The sequence below is a fragment of the Eublepharis macularius genome, chromosome 2, assembly GCF_028583425.1.
Source record: "Eublepharis macularius isolate TG4126 chromosome 2, MPM_Emac_v1.0, whole genome shotgun sequence".
Classification (NCBI taxonomy): Eukaryota; Metazoa; Chordata; class Lepidosauria; order Squamata; family Eublepharidae; genus Eublepharis; species Eublepharis macularius.
The window spans coordinates 44480840-44498742 of NC_072791.1; the positions used below are offsets into that span (position 1 = coordinate 44480840).

At 42.1% G+C, this 17903-nt stretch overlaps 1 protein-coding gene across 1 annotated transcript in view; it reads right to left on the bottom strand.

The window, feature by feature from the left end:
- Positions 1-279: 279 nt before the first annotated feature.
- ESRRB (estrogen related receptor beta) overlaps positions 280-17903 on the bottom strand; it is a 141015-nt gene continuing 123391 nt past the window's right edge. Inside the window, exons 4-7 of the mRNA XM_054972976.1 lie at positions 16174-16284; positions 13275-13436; positions 6090-6359; positions 280-524 (exon numbers count right to left, since the gene is read on the bottom strand). Coding sequence (XP_054828951.1) covers positions 280-524; positions 6090-6359; positions 13275-13436; positions 16174-16284 — 788 coding nt within the window. The remainder of the gene's footprint in view (positions 525-6089; positions 6360-13274; positions 13437-16173; positions 16285-17903) is intronic.

Consider the following 17903-nt stretch of genomic DNA (forward strand, 5'->3'; position numbering starts at 1 on the left):
TTTCCTTTGGCTCCCTTTGCAAGTGCAAGAGCTTGTTCTAGAATTTTCCACAAAGAAAAAAAAGAGAGTGATGTTGATTAAAAGAGTTTCCTCTTCTGTACACAATAATCTTCAGATGGATGTACAGGCTGGCAGGCCACCAGATGGACGTTAAATAACTCTTCCGTAATAAATGATTGGAGATAAAAGCCAGCTGCCACCTCTGTGTGGTTTGCTCCACAGCTGCCTCTCTGTCCTCAGTTTGCTTCCTGGGCACTGCAAGTCGGGCTGCGGGGCCTGTCAGACCTTGGCCTCCAGCATTTCTAGGAAGAGTTTGTGCATAGGGACCTTGCCCTGCAGTTTGATGCTGTAGAAGTGTTGCACGGCCTTGGCAGCCGTCTGCCTCAAGAGGGGTAGGGTCAGCAGCAGCTTTCCCGCACGTCGTGGCTCCTCATGACGTTGACTCAGCTCGTAATCCTGAAGAGCTTCATGGAGAAGATCCTGGAGCTTCTGCACGGCTTCCATGTCTTCTATGTGCATGGAATCTGCAAAGGGAAAAGCAGAAATAACAAGTGAGTTCAGTGAGCCAGGAAATGAGCACAATGCTCAGGAAGACAATGGCCAGTTCCACACATCTCCCCCTCCTGAAAAATAGTGCAAAACTTATGGAATGATGTGCCTTCATGGCACAATTCTTCCATCATGACTCTGCTTTGTGGCGCATTTTCTGACCTCATTGTGCCATGAAGCAAAGTCATGTCGGGAAATCGTGCTATGAAGGTAGGTGCATTGTTCCATAAGTTTTGTGCTATTTTTCAGGAGGGGGAGAAGACGTGTGGAAATGGCCAATGCTTTGGGAACAGGGGCTTATGTTCACTGAGAGTGCACTCTTATGCAGAATTATTCCAGTCTAGACCTACTGAAATCAGTGGGATTTGAAAGCATAACTGTGCAAAGGATTGTACTGTGAGTGCATGTAGAAAAGATCATGACAGTGCAATTCTCATTCACATTATTCTGCTCCTAGGTTAAAGAATATTTACCTTCATGTGGTCAATTAGATGAGCAAAGAGTTTTTTGTTGGATATATTTTGTAAGCCAGAGTCCCATAGACCACTGTCCATGTTGTTTTTTATTTATTTATTTATTGCATTTCTAGACCACCCTCCCCATCAGACGGGCTCAGGGCGGTATGACAACATACAATAACATACAGTTTAAAAAAATAACATACAGTTTAAAAAAAAACTGGTGAACATGGTCATACAACCACTCTGTAACCTACATGAACTTTTATATAGATTTGGACATCCTTTAGAATTAAAAACAATAAGTAGTACTTGTTCACCTTGTTCTAGTCCTCTGGTACATACATAGGGTGGCAACCAGCAGTAGGGGGTGGGGATATGGGGTCACTAAGTCACGTCAACGTACAACGCCGAACTGACAATTGTAGCGCTAGGAATTACTGCAACTGTATGGAAAAAGTCTATAGTGATTCCTAGAGCTACCATCATCGCTTCTGGGTTGTATCCATAAGTGACATGCTGGTGACTAGGCTACAGCCTTTCTCCCCCTTTTTACCCCTCTAACCACTGCTCAGAGCAGTGGCAGGCAATGGATTAAATCCTTAATAGTTTGCCACACAATGGTTCCTTGAAACCCCTGTATCTCACATCTCCATCCAAAAACACAAAGAAACGGGGGCATGGGGTGGGGAATCATCAAGGAATCACCTCATATCTCCATTGCCAGCATTTATATTTGCGCCCTTTAAATCTGACATTTGACTACTCTGGGTATGTTAATATGGCAATGGAAGGCAAAATATACATAAGAGGCACAGTCCAATGCCTTCACAATCTAATTTCTACACAGTGAAGATGCAGAACAACGCTTTATGGCAGAAGATAGGATTCTAGAGGCGGCCTCTTTTCCAAGTTCTCTCACCAAGGTCTCAACCCGTTGATTTCTGAAATGCTCAGAGGAACCTGGATTTGGGAGAGGCTATAAAGAAACAAACCAAAGCTGCGAGATTACTTTTGCTGCAATCCATCAGCAAGCTGGTGTCAATGGCACTGATAAACTGTTAATTACAAAATCAATGACTATGAATTTTTACAGCTGTTGGGAAGCCTCAGAGTGGGGGAAGCTATAAAACTGAATCCAGGTGGGCCCCAGAGGCTGTGAGCAATATGCACAGAAGGTTTTCTTTGCAAGCTAACCCTGTATTCTTCAAAGGCCTTCAGAGTCAGGCCCCAAATATAGCTCAAGTTGAGGACAGCAAGTCACTCCTCTTTCTCAAAAATGCACTTACAACCAGGAGTTGTACAATATATATCAAACAGCAAAAATGCCTCTCTCCAGCTCCCAAATTAGCATGGGACAAAGTAAATGCTCCGTGGTCTGGATCTCTGGGGTCTGGGGGATGTAGGCTTCCAAACAAAAATGTCAGAAGATTTGTGGGGAATTGGCTATTGAGGTTGGAATTTGAGGTCAGAATTTGCAAATGACATGTCATGTCTGAGTAATGCTCTAGGCTGCCTCCTCTAGTCTCTATGGTCTTTACACCAATTTACCCCAGTTCCTCAGGGGTGGGAAATTAGGGCAAGGGGCAGGTAATTCTCTGCCTTGGGTGGGTAAATAGACAGTTTAGTTGGATAAGGGGAGGGGTCATTTTTCCCAAAGCAGGATGCTAATTCCATGGTTTAGGTCTTCGGCAACTTATATGGTGTAAAAATAATCAGCACAAGTGACTGGTGTCACTTGTTAGAACGCTAAATGGTAAAGCTTTCAGTTCATGCTCTGCTTCAGGTTTGTGCAAATTGGCTGCATGAATCCAGCTAGTTTACAGACCTGTAGAAACGTGGCATATGCAATTCTTGTTTATCAACTACCTCTAGTGATACTCATGAAACTCGCAATTACCTGGTCATAATGCACACATATATTTGGGATAGAGTTACCAACCTTCAGGAGGGGCCTGGAGATCTCCTGTAATAACAACTGATCTCCCGACAACAGAGATCTTTTCTCCTGGAGAAAATGGCTGCTTTGGATAGTAGACTCCATGGCCTTATACCCCAAAGAGGTCCCATCCCTCCCCAAACCCCACTGTCCCAGGCTCCACCCTTAAATCTCCAGGAATTTCCTAACCTTGAGCTGACAACACTAATTTGGACAAACATCATTTCTCTGAAAAGTTCTAAAGTAGCTAATAATGTGCAACTAGACTTTGCGCATACGTTAAATATGCTGTTTGCTTTAAGTACGAAATGCTAAAGATCAAAGATTGTTGTATTTTGTTGTATTTTGTGATATTCTTTTTTGAAAAAATTTAAAATAATATAAAGTAGATACAGCGGGTTGGTTCTAGCCATCTTTTTCACTCATACACAATACTTCTCCATACTACAGCCCCATCCTACGTATAAATAGGTTCCAAAATTCTGTGAATAGCCTTTTGGGTGGTTAAAGAGGAGGCACAGAATCATAGAGTTGGTTGGATCCAACCCACTAATTGAAGTTCCTAAGACCGCCCCCCCCCCGGACTACTATTAAAGCTCCATGAAATGTGGGGGTGGGGGGAAGCAAGCTCAGGGATGTCCACAGGGGGGAAAAAACTAAAGTTCCACAACCCCCAAGCTTCTCAATCTCGAGGATGTTCCTCAATCTAATAGCTAATGATTTATGCACAGGGATTTACCATCTTTCTCTTTAGGCTTTGCTAGATATTTTCAGCCTATGGAGAGTCAAAAAGAGAGTTGTCCCTAATTTTTCTGAGAGCATTTTCTTTTTGTTAAAGCTGCAGGCTGCTAGTATGTGAAAAGGAAGACAAACAAATGGTACATTCTTCAAATGTGCATAATCTCATTTAACATTGTGCAATTTAAAACACAAGTGTTTTTCAAACAGTTAATGGTAATGCTCAGGGATTTTTTTCAGCTGGAATGTGGTGGAACGGAGTCCCGGAACCTCTTGAAAATGGTCACATGGCTGGTGGCCCCGCCCCCTGATCTCCAGACAGAGGGGAGTTTAGATTGCCCTCTGCACCGCTGGAGCGGCACGGAGGGCAATCTAAACTCCCCTCTGTCTGGAGATCAGGGGGTGGGGCCACCAGCCATGTGACCATTTTCTCTGAGGGCAACCCACTGAGTTCCACCACCTCTTTTCCCAGAAAAAAAGCCCTGGTAATGCTTGTGACTGTCAATCCAGTTATTATGAGCCAAGATGAAGGGGAGTTTGTCCTTTGTTAACTATTACATTCCATTGTGGTGAATGTCTTATCTTTCCTTGGATTCACAGGATTCAAACCAAATGCATAAAAAGAAAAAGATTCTTTACACTTTTGATTAAAATTCAGTGGATAGAACGTTGGATGTGGGGTCAGGGGGACTGGGAGGCTGAGGTTTAAATTGCAGCTCAGTCATGGTTACTGGCTAGCTTTGAAATAATGCTAACATGACCAATTGTACTATGATAATAATGATCTAAACTTGCTTCAAACTCTGCTTCATTTATCAGTTCAAAGAGTGAATCAGGGGCTGAAGCAATCTGAAAGAAAATCATCAGTCCTTGACAAAGAGCAGTAATTCTTGGCCCATTTTCCTTTCCTCGTGGGATGTATATATGTGGTAGCAGTGTTGATTTCTGTGGTCACTGTCCATTGAATTCACAGTTCTATCAAGCAACACAGTGTGATCCAAGACAACTAACAAAGATCTTCCCTGTTCTTGTGGATGAGCTGTTATCTCAGGGAAACATCCGTAGGATAACAAACTCTGAATTAATATTGAGTAAATAACCGTACTCTGTTTTTCATCAGAAAAGTTAGAGTAGTAATGACTTATAGCTTCTGATAAGCTTTGATATGAATATGAACACTTTAAAGAATTTTCCACACACACAAATATACCATGATAATAATTAATAATAATTAACAGCAAGAATTAACTCTACTCAGTTATTTAGAAACAATTGTGGTTGCGATAACTTTTTTGTCTTTTGATTCATTATCTGAGAGATCGATTAGATAGCACTGATCTTCCTGTATCATTTAAAAAGCAATTTTAGCTATGCGGATGATGCATGGAGGGGCAAGAGGGGCTTAACCCCTGCCACTTCTCTGGTTTTGCTAATCAGCCACCCGTCTTGCTATTAGACCTTTAAAGACCATGTTAACTAGCAAAACCATGTAGGGATTGAATGATTAAACCCACTCTCCCTGAACAGCAACAACTGCTCTTTAAAAATTGCTGGGAAGATCCAGTCACCTGATTGGACACACTTCTTTCTAAGCAGTTCTTGGGCTATTGCGGAATGAAATCTGAATGGATTTTTCTGCAACTCATAGCAAGATTTAAAATACTAGTTCAACACCATAACTTCCCATCTATAGTTTCTCTAGATCTGATACTACATAGAAGTTAGTTCTTGAAAATGAAATGAGATAGGTAGTTCATATACTGAATCACTATGAATTCTGACCTGTATGGTTGCCAACAGTCCTGAAGAAAAAAGTCCAGTCTCTAGAGGCTTAATGTTTGGAAATGGGCAGTTGAAGCTTTCCATGGCCTGGAGGTAAGTAACATTCCATTAAGCCTCTACAGGAGATTAGTTTTCCATTTGGCAACCCTACGGACTTGAGTAGCTGAAAGTGTGAAAACCAAAAATGCCTTTTTCTGCCTTGATATTTCTTGTACCAGACCAAATCAGAACAAACAGTTTGTAGATTATCTTCTTCCCACCATTATTAGCTTCAAGGTCTAGAAAATCCTAACTTGGACCACATATAAAACTTTTTTAATAAGTCAGTGCCATACCCCACATTTCAAAATGACGATAGTTTGTGATCAACAGTACTTAGTGATCCAGCTCTCATGAGTCTTTCAGATCATGGTCTTACCTGAAATTGTGATAACGTTATTAGATCCCCTGGGGAAGCTAATGAGAGACATGTAGGGATGGGAATATAAAAACCTTTCCTCTTATTGGGAGTGGAATAGTAAAATCTTTTTAACCCTATAATTATCTAATAAAGATTCTTGCACCATTGGCTTTTTTGCCTATATTTTTTGGATACTGCGGCACTTTTTCTTTTTCCTCCATACCTGAATTGGCAAGAGCCAGGGCCTTGAGCGTGACAAATTCTTCCTTCTCCACCTTCAGCTTTTTGTACCTGCGTACCAACTGCAAGATGGCCAGATAGAGCTCCAGCAGACCCGTCAAACGAGAGTGTTCCTCATCCATGATGTAATCTTCAGCATAGACCAGTTTATCCTCGTAGGGTAATGAGCGGTACACAATACCCAGGATAAGGATCTCCATCCAGGCACTCTGTAACAGGCTCATTTGGTCCCCCAAGGAAAGATTAGAAAAACCTGGCAGGACAAGAGAAGAGCAGATCATTTTACATACACAAGGACAGGGTACATATTGACACCCCCAGCCCCAAGTGCTGAAGCCTAGAAGACTGGCAGACTGCTGTTGGCACATTCAACTTTGGCAACCACCTGCCACTTTGGAACCCACTGACACAACCAGACTCAAGATAAAAACGTTCCTCAGAAGAACTGCTGAAAAGTTTGGAAGTGCAATTTTCAGCTACCCAAAGGTTGGATCTCATTTGAAGAGCCAACCACATTGGTATAACTGAAGCCAGAACATATATCGAAGCATAATAATATGCCACATAGATGAGAGGTGTCCCAAGAAGATTGGATGACTGAAACTGGAACTGCTAACAAAAACTTTTGTGTCTCTGAAACTATTGTAAGTTAGACTTTGTCTAGGAAAGCATCTGTATCCATGGCCTGGACTTCCCCTTCCTGTGACTGTAATTTAGAACAAAATATATAAAATATATCATTAATATCTCATTGTTTCTGAATACAGTATTTTATTAACACCAACACTATCAGAATCCACAAAATTGGAAAACTTGAGGCAGAAGTGCAACTTGCTCTAAGGAAATATGCAGAAAATTCTTTATAAGAGCAATATCAACATTTGATGAAGTTGAAATATGAAGGTAAATTCATTCTTAACAAGCAGAATTTTACCTGACCTGCATAAAATAGTCCTTTGAGGAGACAGGAGAAAGGGCTGGAAAACTCCTGGCCTATTGCCCCAAATAATTAAACAATAGAAACACTATTCCTGAAACTGATTTTTTAAATTTCCCCTCTCCTCTGTTTAGAGCTAGGGACAAGGGTGGGTCTATGGGAGGGAAAGATTGTTTGATAGTAAGTGTTGCATGCTATATGGCAAAAAAAACCCTAGAAATATTATATTAGGAAGAAGATTAGATGACTGATCCCTAACCATGACAAACATAAGGAGAGGAAAAAGGATCTACATTAATGGAGCATTTAAATCAATGTAAACTATTACTTATGTGCTTGTGTTTCATACAGTAAGTGGAAAAGCGGCCTAATAAATCATTGTTCGATAAAAAAATGTATCTTTTTGCAGAGTTGTAAAAGGATTTTTCACATTTGCTACCATTGAATGGGCTTACAGTTGTTTTAGGCATACATATATTTCAGGCTAACTAGTATTTTGCTACATTTAATTTGAGCTGTCCATTTACTTTATCTCTGCATTAGTGAAGCTTTCTGCCTCTAAACTGTGCTTGAAGGGCCAGCTCAATCAAACCAATAGTATTTTATCTCGGGAATTCAAAAGATAGCCTCATTTTATTTAACATCCTCCCCAAACAGAGGACTGTTACTGTAACTTTAGCTCCTGCAGGACAATGAAAATTGGAATTTGGGATAATTTACCAAAATTACCAAGAATCACACAAGAATCCTCATCTACAAAAGGAAACAAGAAGAACTGTCCCTGCTGAAGGAGAGAAAGCGAGCAGAAATACCATTTGGAAAGTGTGATTATTCCCAGCATTGTCTTGGGCTGTCACAGATCATAGAAATATTAAGGATCAAAGCTTAATGTATGGAATATAAACTTAACATGGTCCAAGAGACCCTTCTGCTTCTGTAAGGGCTGACTCGCTGTCACATCTTAGTAACAAATGTCACATCTTAGAAACAAACGGACCCTACTGGTATATGCAAGTAGGGGGTAAACCTGAAATCTCTTGCAACAATGATATTTTAAGAGATGTTTGCTCTTTTTCTTTGTGCACAACTGCTTCACTGTCTAAGCTCATTACCCTTTGCCTCAAAGATGCACAGCAGCTGCCTGTGATTTATGCTCAGTAGGATGCCTTTATTCCCAGAATCCTCTTTGTATACTCTTGTTCCTGCATCTGGGCCAAGGAAAAACAGCCACTGTAAGGATCATTTGATTCCTCTTGTTATCAACTTAGCAATTAACAAAAGAGCCAGTGATTGCTGTATTGACTGGTCGGGAGTTCTATTTTTCTATCTCAGCTATCTCAGCCCAAGGAAGTGAGGGCAGAGGGATGGGTTAGTGGTATTTATTTATCACTACACCATGTTTTGTGTTTGTGTTGCCAGAGGAGGTAAGGGGTGATAATGGCATGGCAGTCCTTGGACATCCAATTTCCCTTATCAGGCCACTGAATAGAAAAGAGGCCGCAGGCCACATTAATTAACAGATACCAATCAGCCATCACGTGTTTTGTGTGTGTGTGTGAGGTCTGATGGGTAGGAGGGAGGGATCGATAAAGCATTGGGGAGGAGAGCCAGGAAAAATAAGAGGACAGCTGAAGAGGAGCCTTGGCCACCAGGGAGATGGAAGACAAATCCAACACTTGCTATGGCAAGTCTGCAAATGGAAAGGAACTAGACTAGACTCATCTCCAGTAGATGTACAATAAGCTAGGGCTTGGCCCGCTGTGTGTCTGAACGACTGCTCTGCCAGTTACCAAAGCAAATAGACCCTTCAATTGCAACTGCATATTTATTTAGCCACACATTTATGCTCACAAAGATTTGGCTATACTAAACTTATTTCTATTTGTCACGCTGGCCAATTCATCTGAGCTTTAGATTCTGCTGTAGCGGAGGAAGGAGCATCTCTCATCTCCCCAGGCCAGTTGATTTAAAACTGTTAGGGGCAGCCACTGCCCTGTGCGGCTAGTTGTGACAGAAAGAATTCAATACATTTAGAACTAGGCTTGCATGCATAATTTGTAGCATGAAAGCTGAGAGGCTATGCAGAAAACCTCCAGTTTCTACACATATTATGATTTTTAGGTGAGCACCTAATAATTTTAAGCATGCACCTTACAATGTACAAGGTGAATGCTCCAAACATCCTTGAAAACACAAGCATCTTAGGGGTACTCTCATCAGAGAGCTGGGGTTGGCCGTGGCTCTCTGCCAAGTTTATAATCAACGGCATGCCTGGGTTGGCTGCCATGTAACCTGTGGAACAACCCATAGCCTCAAGGTGTTCTAGTGTTTGTCACAGTATGTAAAACTACAGGTTACCTTCTTGCCAGGCCTGTCTGGAGAGGAGGCAGCAAGCCTCTCTGTCAGATTCTGTCTTGGCAACATCATAGCCTTGACATCTAACTAGCTATGATAAAAGGGTTCTAAATGGGGTTGGCTGCTGGAAACAGTTTTTGCGACATGAGGAAGTAAACAATGGGTAACGATCTGTACTGAGATCATGTCTATTTAATTTAGTAATAAATTATCTGGTGTCACAAGGGACTAGTGAACTAAGCCAAGTTTATGGCTGGCACCCAATTATTCAGTGTGGCTAAAACCCAAAGGAGGCTGTGAAGGAAGGATAGCTACTTATGCAGTGACTGTAATCACCTGGGTTGGAAGGGGGGTGGTCTTGTGATTTTAGAAGAAAGTTCAAGAAAATGGTCAGCTCTATGTGCTGCAGCAAAAAAGGATCAAACTAGACATAGGGAAGATCATGGATATTGTTTCTTCTTTTAAAGACATCCACAAGAAGCCCTGATTCAGACTGGGGCCTCATGGGAAAGGGCAAATGGGTTTAAGCTTTAGATCTTCTCCTCACACATTTACCAAAACACACACACACAGGCTGCTGTGCTTTTACTAGTGCTTTACTCGTGCTTGGGGGAAAAAAAGATGTGTACCTTTCCAATTAGTGAAACTGCATAAGGGTTATAGCTTGACTTTCAGTGTGGTGAATTATTTGAACCTTAAAAGTACAATAATAGGTACTGCGCGCTTCTATCTAATGGGAAAACTTGCTATATTTATAAAATTATGAATGCTGTTGAACAAAATGAATAGAAAGAAAATAGCCTCTCACATTCAGGGATGCGTGAGCAGAAACATAAAACAGATTTCATGCAGTTCTGCTTGCAAGATGTTCTGCAATGCTTAGTGCTTTCCTTCTCATATCTTACAACACCCAGAAAATGCTTGCACAATGTCTTGCACAAGCAGAAAAATAGGGATACGTGTTTAATAGTGTAAGGGGCCAGTATGGCTCCCCCCCCCATTTCCACTTGTGCAAGGGCCCTGTGCACATGCAAATCTTCCAAAGCTCTGACTTTTTCTCAAAACACTAGAATTTAGGGTCCTTATGGTTAGCTGTAGATTCAGGACCAACAAAAGGAAGTTTTCCTCTCCTTTATGTATAATCAGCTTGTGGAGATGGCTGCTAGCTTGAGCGGCTTTTTTATAAAGATTAAACAATATGAGGATCAGTTTGTCAATGATTTCTGCCATGACTGCTAAAACTGAAGCCTCTGTATGCAGAGACAGCATGCCACTAATTTAGCCAGAAGCCTGGGTCAATCAAACAATAGGGGATGGGTGTCCCCATCAAGCCCTGTTTATGTGAGCAACCTATGGCTATCTGATATTGCTGCTAAGGACAATAGCTCTGGTTGGATCCAGCAAGACACTTAATTGTTTTATGATTGGCAGATCTATGTACAGATGCATTCTTAGTGGCTTCACTTAGCTCTTCCCCTAGGGTGCCAGAAGCAAGACACAGCTGCTGCAAGTGGTCATGTCAAAGAACTAATCCAAAAGGCGATTGGTACTCTCTCCTTAGCAGCACGCCCAAGCTCAGCTTCCAATAATGACTTGGAAGCTGTACCAAACTGACAGCCAGCCAGTAATGGTTAGAGTGTTGGATTAAGATCTTGGAGATTCCCTGCTCTGCCATGAAAGCTTACCGCATGACCCTGGGCCAGTCACGTACTCTCAGCTTAACCTACCTCTTGTAGGTTGCTCTTGTGAGGCTAAAAAGGAGGAGGGGAGAAATAAAGTGATAATTCACTTTGGGTTTCCATTGGGGAAAATATTAAAAAGCAGTGGAACTCAGAGGAAATTTCTATCTTTAGGACTGCAGAGAACCCGGAGAAAGAATGTTCTGCCCCCTTATCAAAGGATTAAGGGGATGTGATTTACCTCATGCCATGAAAAGCTTCAGCTGCCCATTTCTAAATACTATGGAAGGGGTGATACTTTTTTTGTTCAGGTCGTTGACACTGTTCCCTCAAGCACAGTCTTCAAGTTCCTCCCCCCCACCCCCGCCCCCGCCTCATACAGAATAATATATGAGCTTTTTGGGGCAGGTTGCAAGTGGAGTTTCAAACATTTCCATTGAAATTGGTGGCATTTACACCTATGGATGAAGTGACTTCCTACTCTTTTTCAGACATTTGGCAGCAGAATTGTTGAGAGAGAGAGAGAGAGAGAGAGAGAGAGAGAGAGAGAGAGAGAGAACACATAATTTGTGGCAAGTGGAGTTCATAATCTGTTAATTTATTATCATTTCTGCCATCCTGGAGGGCCATTAGCAGCAGTAATAAAGAGAGATGTAATTATAGGATCTAAGGCCACTCTAGATACAGCTGCTGTCACTCCACTAGCCATATTTCATCTTGTGTTGAGCTTTCGTCTTCATAGCAAGAAGAGCAGCAAAACAGCCACTCTGGGAGAGCCCCCGTCAACACCCCTCAACAGAAGTTTTCCTGAGAGAAGCCCTGGGAAGGTGGTAGCCACACACAGTTGATTAATGCAGGGGGTGGGTGAGAAGGATGAAGGAAACCGAGTCCTATCCGGGGGAAAGGATAGTAATCTTGCCAGGGAGGATATTAGGGAAATAATGTTTGCTGAACATACTATTAAAGCACTCTACTCCCAATTACAGGAGAGTGGCTTTAAGCTCTAGTTTGCAGACACAACGGAGAGGGAACTTGCATTAGAACAAGGACCTTACAAAATTCTTATTTACAGGTCTGAAGCAAATATCTGAACATTGTATTTTTTTAATGAATACACTTTATTTCATTCAGTATCTGGAACACAAATATATTTGAGCCCACAAAGAATTTTTGAGTATGCAAACTCAGTGATTTCACAGGTGTCAAAATCAATTTCCCCAGTTTTCAAGACCTTCAAAATGGAAGCTCAGGTCTTTGCCTTTTTCCTCAGTCTTGCTTTTCCACTTTGCTGTTGGCTGATTAGAGTAGTTTGTTTTTGTATAGTAAAAGGGGAATGCTCAAAGTTTTATTTATTTATTTATTTGTTTATACCCCATTTTTCTTCCCAATAGGGACCCAAGGTGGCTTACTTAATTCTTCTCTCCTACATTTTATCCCCAGAACAACCCTGTAAGGTAGGTTAGGCTGAGAATCATAGAATCATAGGGTTGGAAGGGATCTTCAGGGTCATCTAGTCCAAACCCCTGCACAATGCAGGAAATTCATAACTACTTCCCCTTTTCCCACACACACCTAGTGACCCTTACTCCATGCCCAGAAGATGGCAAAACACTGTCAGGAACCCTATCCGAACTGGCCTGGGGGAAAATGCTACCTGACCCCAAGGTGGTGATCAGCATTACCCTGGACTTGTAAAATGGGGTCATAAGAACTAAGCACTGATGTAACCCTTCCTGCCCTTCCTCTCATGAGCATGTGACTGTGAGGTAGGTTAGGCTGAGAGTGCATTTTCATTCCAATATGAAATATGTTAGTAGAGGATTTTGGAATCCAAATAAAACCAGAGCCCATGGAGGAGAAAAAGTAAAGTAGCTATATATTGTCGAAGGCTTTCATGGCCGGAGAACGATGATTGTTGTGGATTTTCCGGGCTGTATAGCCGTGGTCTTGGCATTGTAGTTCCTGACGTTTCGCCAGCAGCTGTGACTGGCATCTTCAGAGGTGTAGCACCAAAAGACAGAGATCTCTCAGTGTCACTCTCTGTTTTTTGGTGCTACACCTCTGAAGATGCCAGTCACAGCTGCTGGCGAAACGTCAGGAACTACAATGCCAAGACCACGGCTATACAGCCCGGAAAATCCACAACAACCATCTGAAGTAGCCATCTTTGCCAATTGTATAGATTCCCCCTTCTTACCTGGGATGTGCTTTGCCCAGCCAATGATCACAACCAACTCTCTGTCTGCCAAGTCACAGAGTGTGGTCAGTGCTTTTATATCACTCTCTGGCATAGTAGGATCAGGCATAGCATAAATCTTCTCTGGCTCTGCTACCAGCAAGTGGGAGACAATCTTAGTCACTGCAAATTCAAAAGCAGAAGTTAGTATGTACTTGCAATGAATTTATGGACTTTATATTTGTTCAGAAGTTACTTGGAACTTGTCATTTCGAAACAATGGCCCTTTTTACTTAGCATATCTTTGTTCGCCTGCTTGCTTGTGGATCCTATCATGCGTATTTGCATGTGTTAATTACTGATGGACCTAGGTATCTGGTGCCAAGATATAAGTTTCCTATCTTGAAGTTCTGCATATTGTAATTAATAATTGTTCTACAGGCTAATTAATACTGGTAGGAAGATCACATCTGGATTCTTTCTGGATGAAATGAATGGGAACTCTCCTGGTGTTGCTGGGGAGGGCAGAAGAAAGAATGGCTTAAGCTCACACCCAAGAGAAAATGCAAATGAATGAAGATGGATCTCATTTCCATTTTAAAGACTTCCCAACTATTTGTGTGAAATAACTATTGTAACATGTGAAATGGCCCTGGGTGCATTTGCTCACTCCCATAAGTACACACCTTGGTCTGTGTTCATCCTCCCCAGTCTATCCTCAGTGCAGGACAAGCATTATTTGTGAAATCTGCATGGTTTGATGTCCCTATGAAAGAGGGAGCTCCTTCTGAAAAAGGTCAATTATTTTTCCAGGTATATTTCCTGCAACTCTGGTACCAAAGCAGGAATAAGAGCCCAGTTGGATTAGACCACTGGTCCATCTAGTCCAGCATACTGTGTCCCATGGTGGCTAACCATTTTGCCTTGAGGACTAACAAACAGGGCATTCAGGCCAAGGTATTCCCCCGAGGATTCCTCCTAGAACTGCTGTTTAGAGCCTCTGGATGTAGAAGTTCATTATGACTGGTAGCCACTGATGGACCTAACCTCCATAAGAAGAAGCTTCGTGGTACACATCAGAATTAGGATCCACAAGCCCTGAATTAAATTCTTTCACAGAGCAGTTAAGAGTCACTTCAAATATTATATTTTTAGGGGTATACCCATAAGAGCCTTGTGGCGCAGAGTGGTAAGCTGCAGTACTGCATTTCAAGCTCTGCTCATGACCTGAGTTCGATCCTGGTGAAAGCTGAGTTCAGGTAGCCGGCTCAAGGTTGACTCAGCCTTCCATCCTTTCGAGGTCGGTAAAATGAGTACCCAGTTTCCTGGGGGTAAAGTGTAGATGACTGGGGAAGGCAATGGCAAACCACCCCAAAAAAAGTCTGCCAAGAAAACATCATGATGTGATGTCCCCCCATGGGTCAGTAATGACTCAGTGCTTGCACAGGTGCTTGCACCTTTACCTTTTTAGGGGCATACCCATTAAGGGACACACAACTGACTGCAGCGCCTTGCTGAGTTTGCACCTGATGGCAAAGCTCAGTTTTGCCACTTCATGATGTGTGAAATAACTTTATAGTCACTTCCATTTGTAACATATTCCTTTTGTGCAAGCAACTTGGGTTATCACAAATGGGAGTGTGGGTGGGGGATCTAAAATGTATGGGATAGGGCAAACATTTCACAGGACTTGAAAACCCATTTGGTGAAACACCCTACTAGCTCTGTTTGGAAGCTGATCTTTTGTCTGTATGTGGTAGAAAAGACCTAATGCACCTGTGATGAAATGACATTTCATCCTTGATAATTAGGTAAGAACTTTCCTCTTTGCTTTGTGAATGTTTACACTTTGTGAAGGCAGCAGTTAAGCTCAAAATGCCAGTGGTCCCTATTCAAAGCTCAGGAAAGGGTAATAAAGACGTTTAATATGATAATCAGGGCAGCTCGAGAACAGAATGCTTGCTCAGTCATGTAGTCAATGGAAAATCTTTGACTTTGCTCACTTGGATTATGTTTTTAATAAGGAAGCATTTGAGGGGGTGCATGCTTGGAGTCTGTCTTTGGAGTCAGGTTTGGGGGAGTCACTCTAAAGGAGGCAAACATGTACTAGCCATTCTGGAAAAAAGATTAATTGTGAAACAACTGTCAAACCTGGAAACTGCCCATCTCTTTAAAATCACAGGGATGCAATTTTACATATCTGATTTCCCTGCTTATAATCTTTTGCTGACCAACTATATTTACCCATGTATCCATTGTTTTCTTATATTCTTTGAGATTTTATCTTGAAATTAGTATTATTTGAATTTTCTGTGAACCACAATAAATCCAGTTTAGTCCACACTTCCCAGAAGCATGGGGGTGGGCAGTGGGGGAGAGCAGCTGTTAAACCTTACTCTCCTAGAGAGCGCACACAAGAGAAATTTCTCCCCTCCATTGCAAATTGGAGAGGAGGGGAGATGCGATGTGAGGTAAATGTCTTAAGGGACAGAAAATGAGAGGGGCCTGACTGCACACCTTCAAGCTGGATCCAATCGCTGAGAAATGGTCTGTTGGTGGCAGCAGCTACCTTGAAAGATGTGGGGAGCAATGGAAAAGGATCCTTGCTGCAATCTAGTGGCTGGAAAGCCAAGTTGGCTGAATAACTTCCGCATTCCTCTGTGGCAAGAGGACTGTCCTACTACAACACCCATACGGTATATATTAGCATTTCTCCCTTCCCCTCCCAACGCCCCCTTTTTTGGAAAATGGTTTTGACAATATAGAGTTGGGTCTTAGGAGACTCTGTATTAATTAACGTTGTTGACCGTGTGATTTTTTTCCTCCCAGGAGGAATACCAAGGGGACAGCACAGCCCTGCAGTGCTCCAGGAAACAGAGAGCTTGCCTAAGCACAAGAGCAGGATGCTGCTGACACCTACATGGCTTTTTGGCCGGAGGGGGAATTTGTAAGCTCAGGTAAGCGCTGCTCTCAGAGTCCAGTCTTCTTTTGTACTTCTGGCGGCCCCCTCGGACCCGATCCAGACGAACCCCTGCAGGCAAAAGGAAAAGGAAACCCTAAGGATTTGTGCTAGTCCTTTAAAAAACGTTATAACTGATATGATGTAGGTAGGTGAAGACGTCAGTATGCCATAAAAAGAAAATTAAACAGGTTAGAACTCCAGTTTCTGACAGCGCAGCCATGAAAGTTTGTTGATTGTGTCTGTGAATATATTTACACACATGCACAAATATATGTATATACATGAATATCATTTAGCCCTACCACTTAAAGCACAAAAAAGAACAAAAGTCATTCCCTCCATACCCTTGTGTTTTTGTAGCTACCGTTTAATGATGTCCTAAGAAACAAGAGAGCACCCACACATACCTGCCTAATTCCCAGAGCATATCCAGATTGGCATTCAGTAGTTTTGCATTACAGACAGACAACTATGTTCCCTCATGATTCTAAGGTCAACCAAAAAGAACCCACTCTTGTTTCTTGTCTGAGGGCTTCAGCCTCCAGTGCCCCTGGAATTATCCTTTTTTAAAAAACATGAAAATCTTTAGAAAATACTATTCAAGTTCATGGACCTCTAAAACATGTAATCAATCTGTTTTTAAAACAAAGAGCTATACAGTCTGAAACTTTTGTCTGTTTATACTTTAAGACTGCCTAAAGTGAACAGAAATGTGTAGAACAGGGGTCTCCAATGTGGTACCCATGAGTACTACCATGCCTGCCGACACATTTCCTGGTGCCTGGGTTTTTAGAAAGTGGGTGGGGCCTGGTGGGGCTTTGGCTAAGCATGGCTTACAATAAGCTATTGAAGATTTGTTTGGCTGTGCAGATTTTTTAAAAAAACATTGCTTTGGCAGAAGCTGCTTCCATAGCACAAGTATCTTCACTGTGTGAAGGTCTGAAGGTGAGCTGTGGCAGCCATTTTGTGGTTGGCTCCACCTCCTGCAGCAGCCATTTTGCAGCTATGCTGAGCACACTGAATCAGGATGCCAAATGTGCTTGCAAGGTTGGGGATCCCTGGTGCAGAAGTCTCATTCAAGTCGCCAGGTGATGCTACAGCCACTTAGTGATCGAACATGCAAAGCAGCCCAACCAGGATTTGCCTTAATCAGGCAATAACTTTGGTAGAACCCATTCTCCCTATCTTTTGCTTTTATGAAATTTAAAGACAACTTCTATACCAGCAAACTCAAGCCCATAAAAAAGCAGAGAAGTCAATCACATGTTTCTAGCATATGACTGCCATTAGGACATGCTTGTGCTATGACTAATGACAAGTGGACCAGTCCTGATCACATGAATCCCAAATGCAGAACTTAGGAAATAAGTCTCGTTGCTTCAAACAGAATTTCATTCCAAAACTACAAGATCACAATCAGGACCTCTGCTGGACTGTTATTATAGAGATCCAATATTTATGATGATTGTACTCCAGCAAGTATCACCAAATATTTCTTACTTCCCAAAGAGTATGGGCTGAGGCCACGGTTCAATAGTAGAACACCTGCTTTATAGGTTCAGTCCTTGGCATCTCCAGTTGAAAAGGATGAGGCAGTAAGTGAGACACTGGAGAGCTGCTGCCATTTGGTGTAGACAATACTGACCCTAATGGTTTAACTCAGCAGAAGGCAGCAGTATGAATTTAAA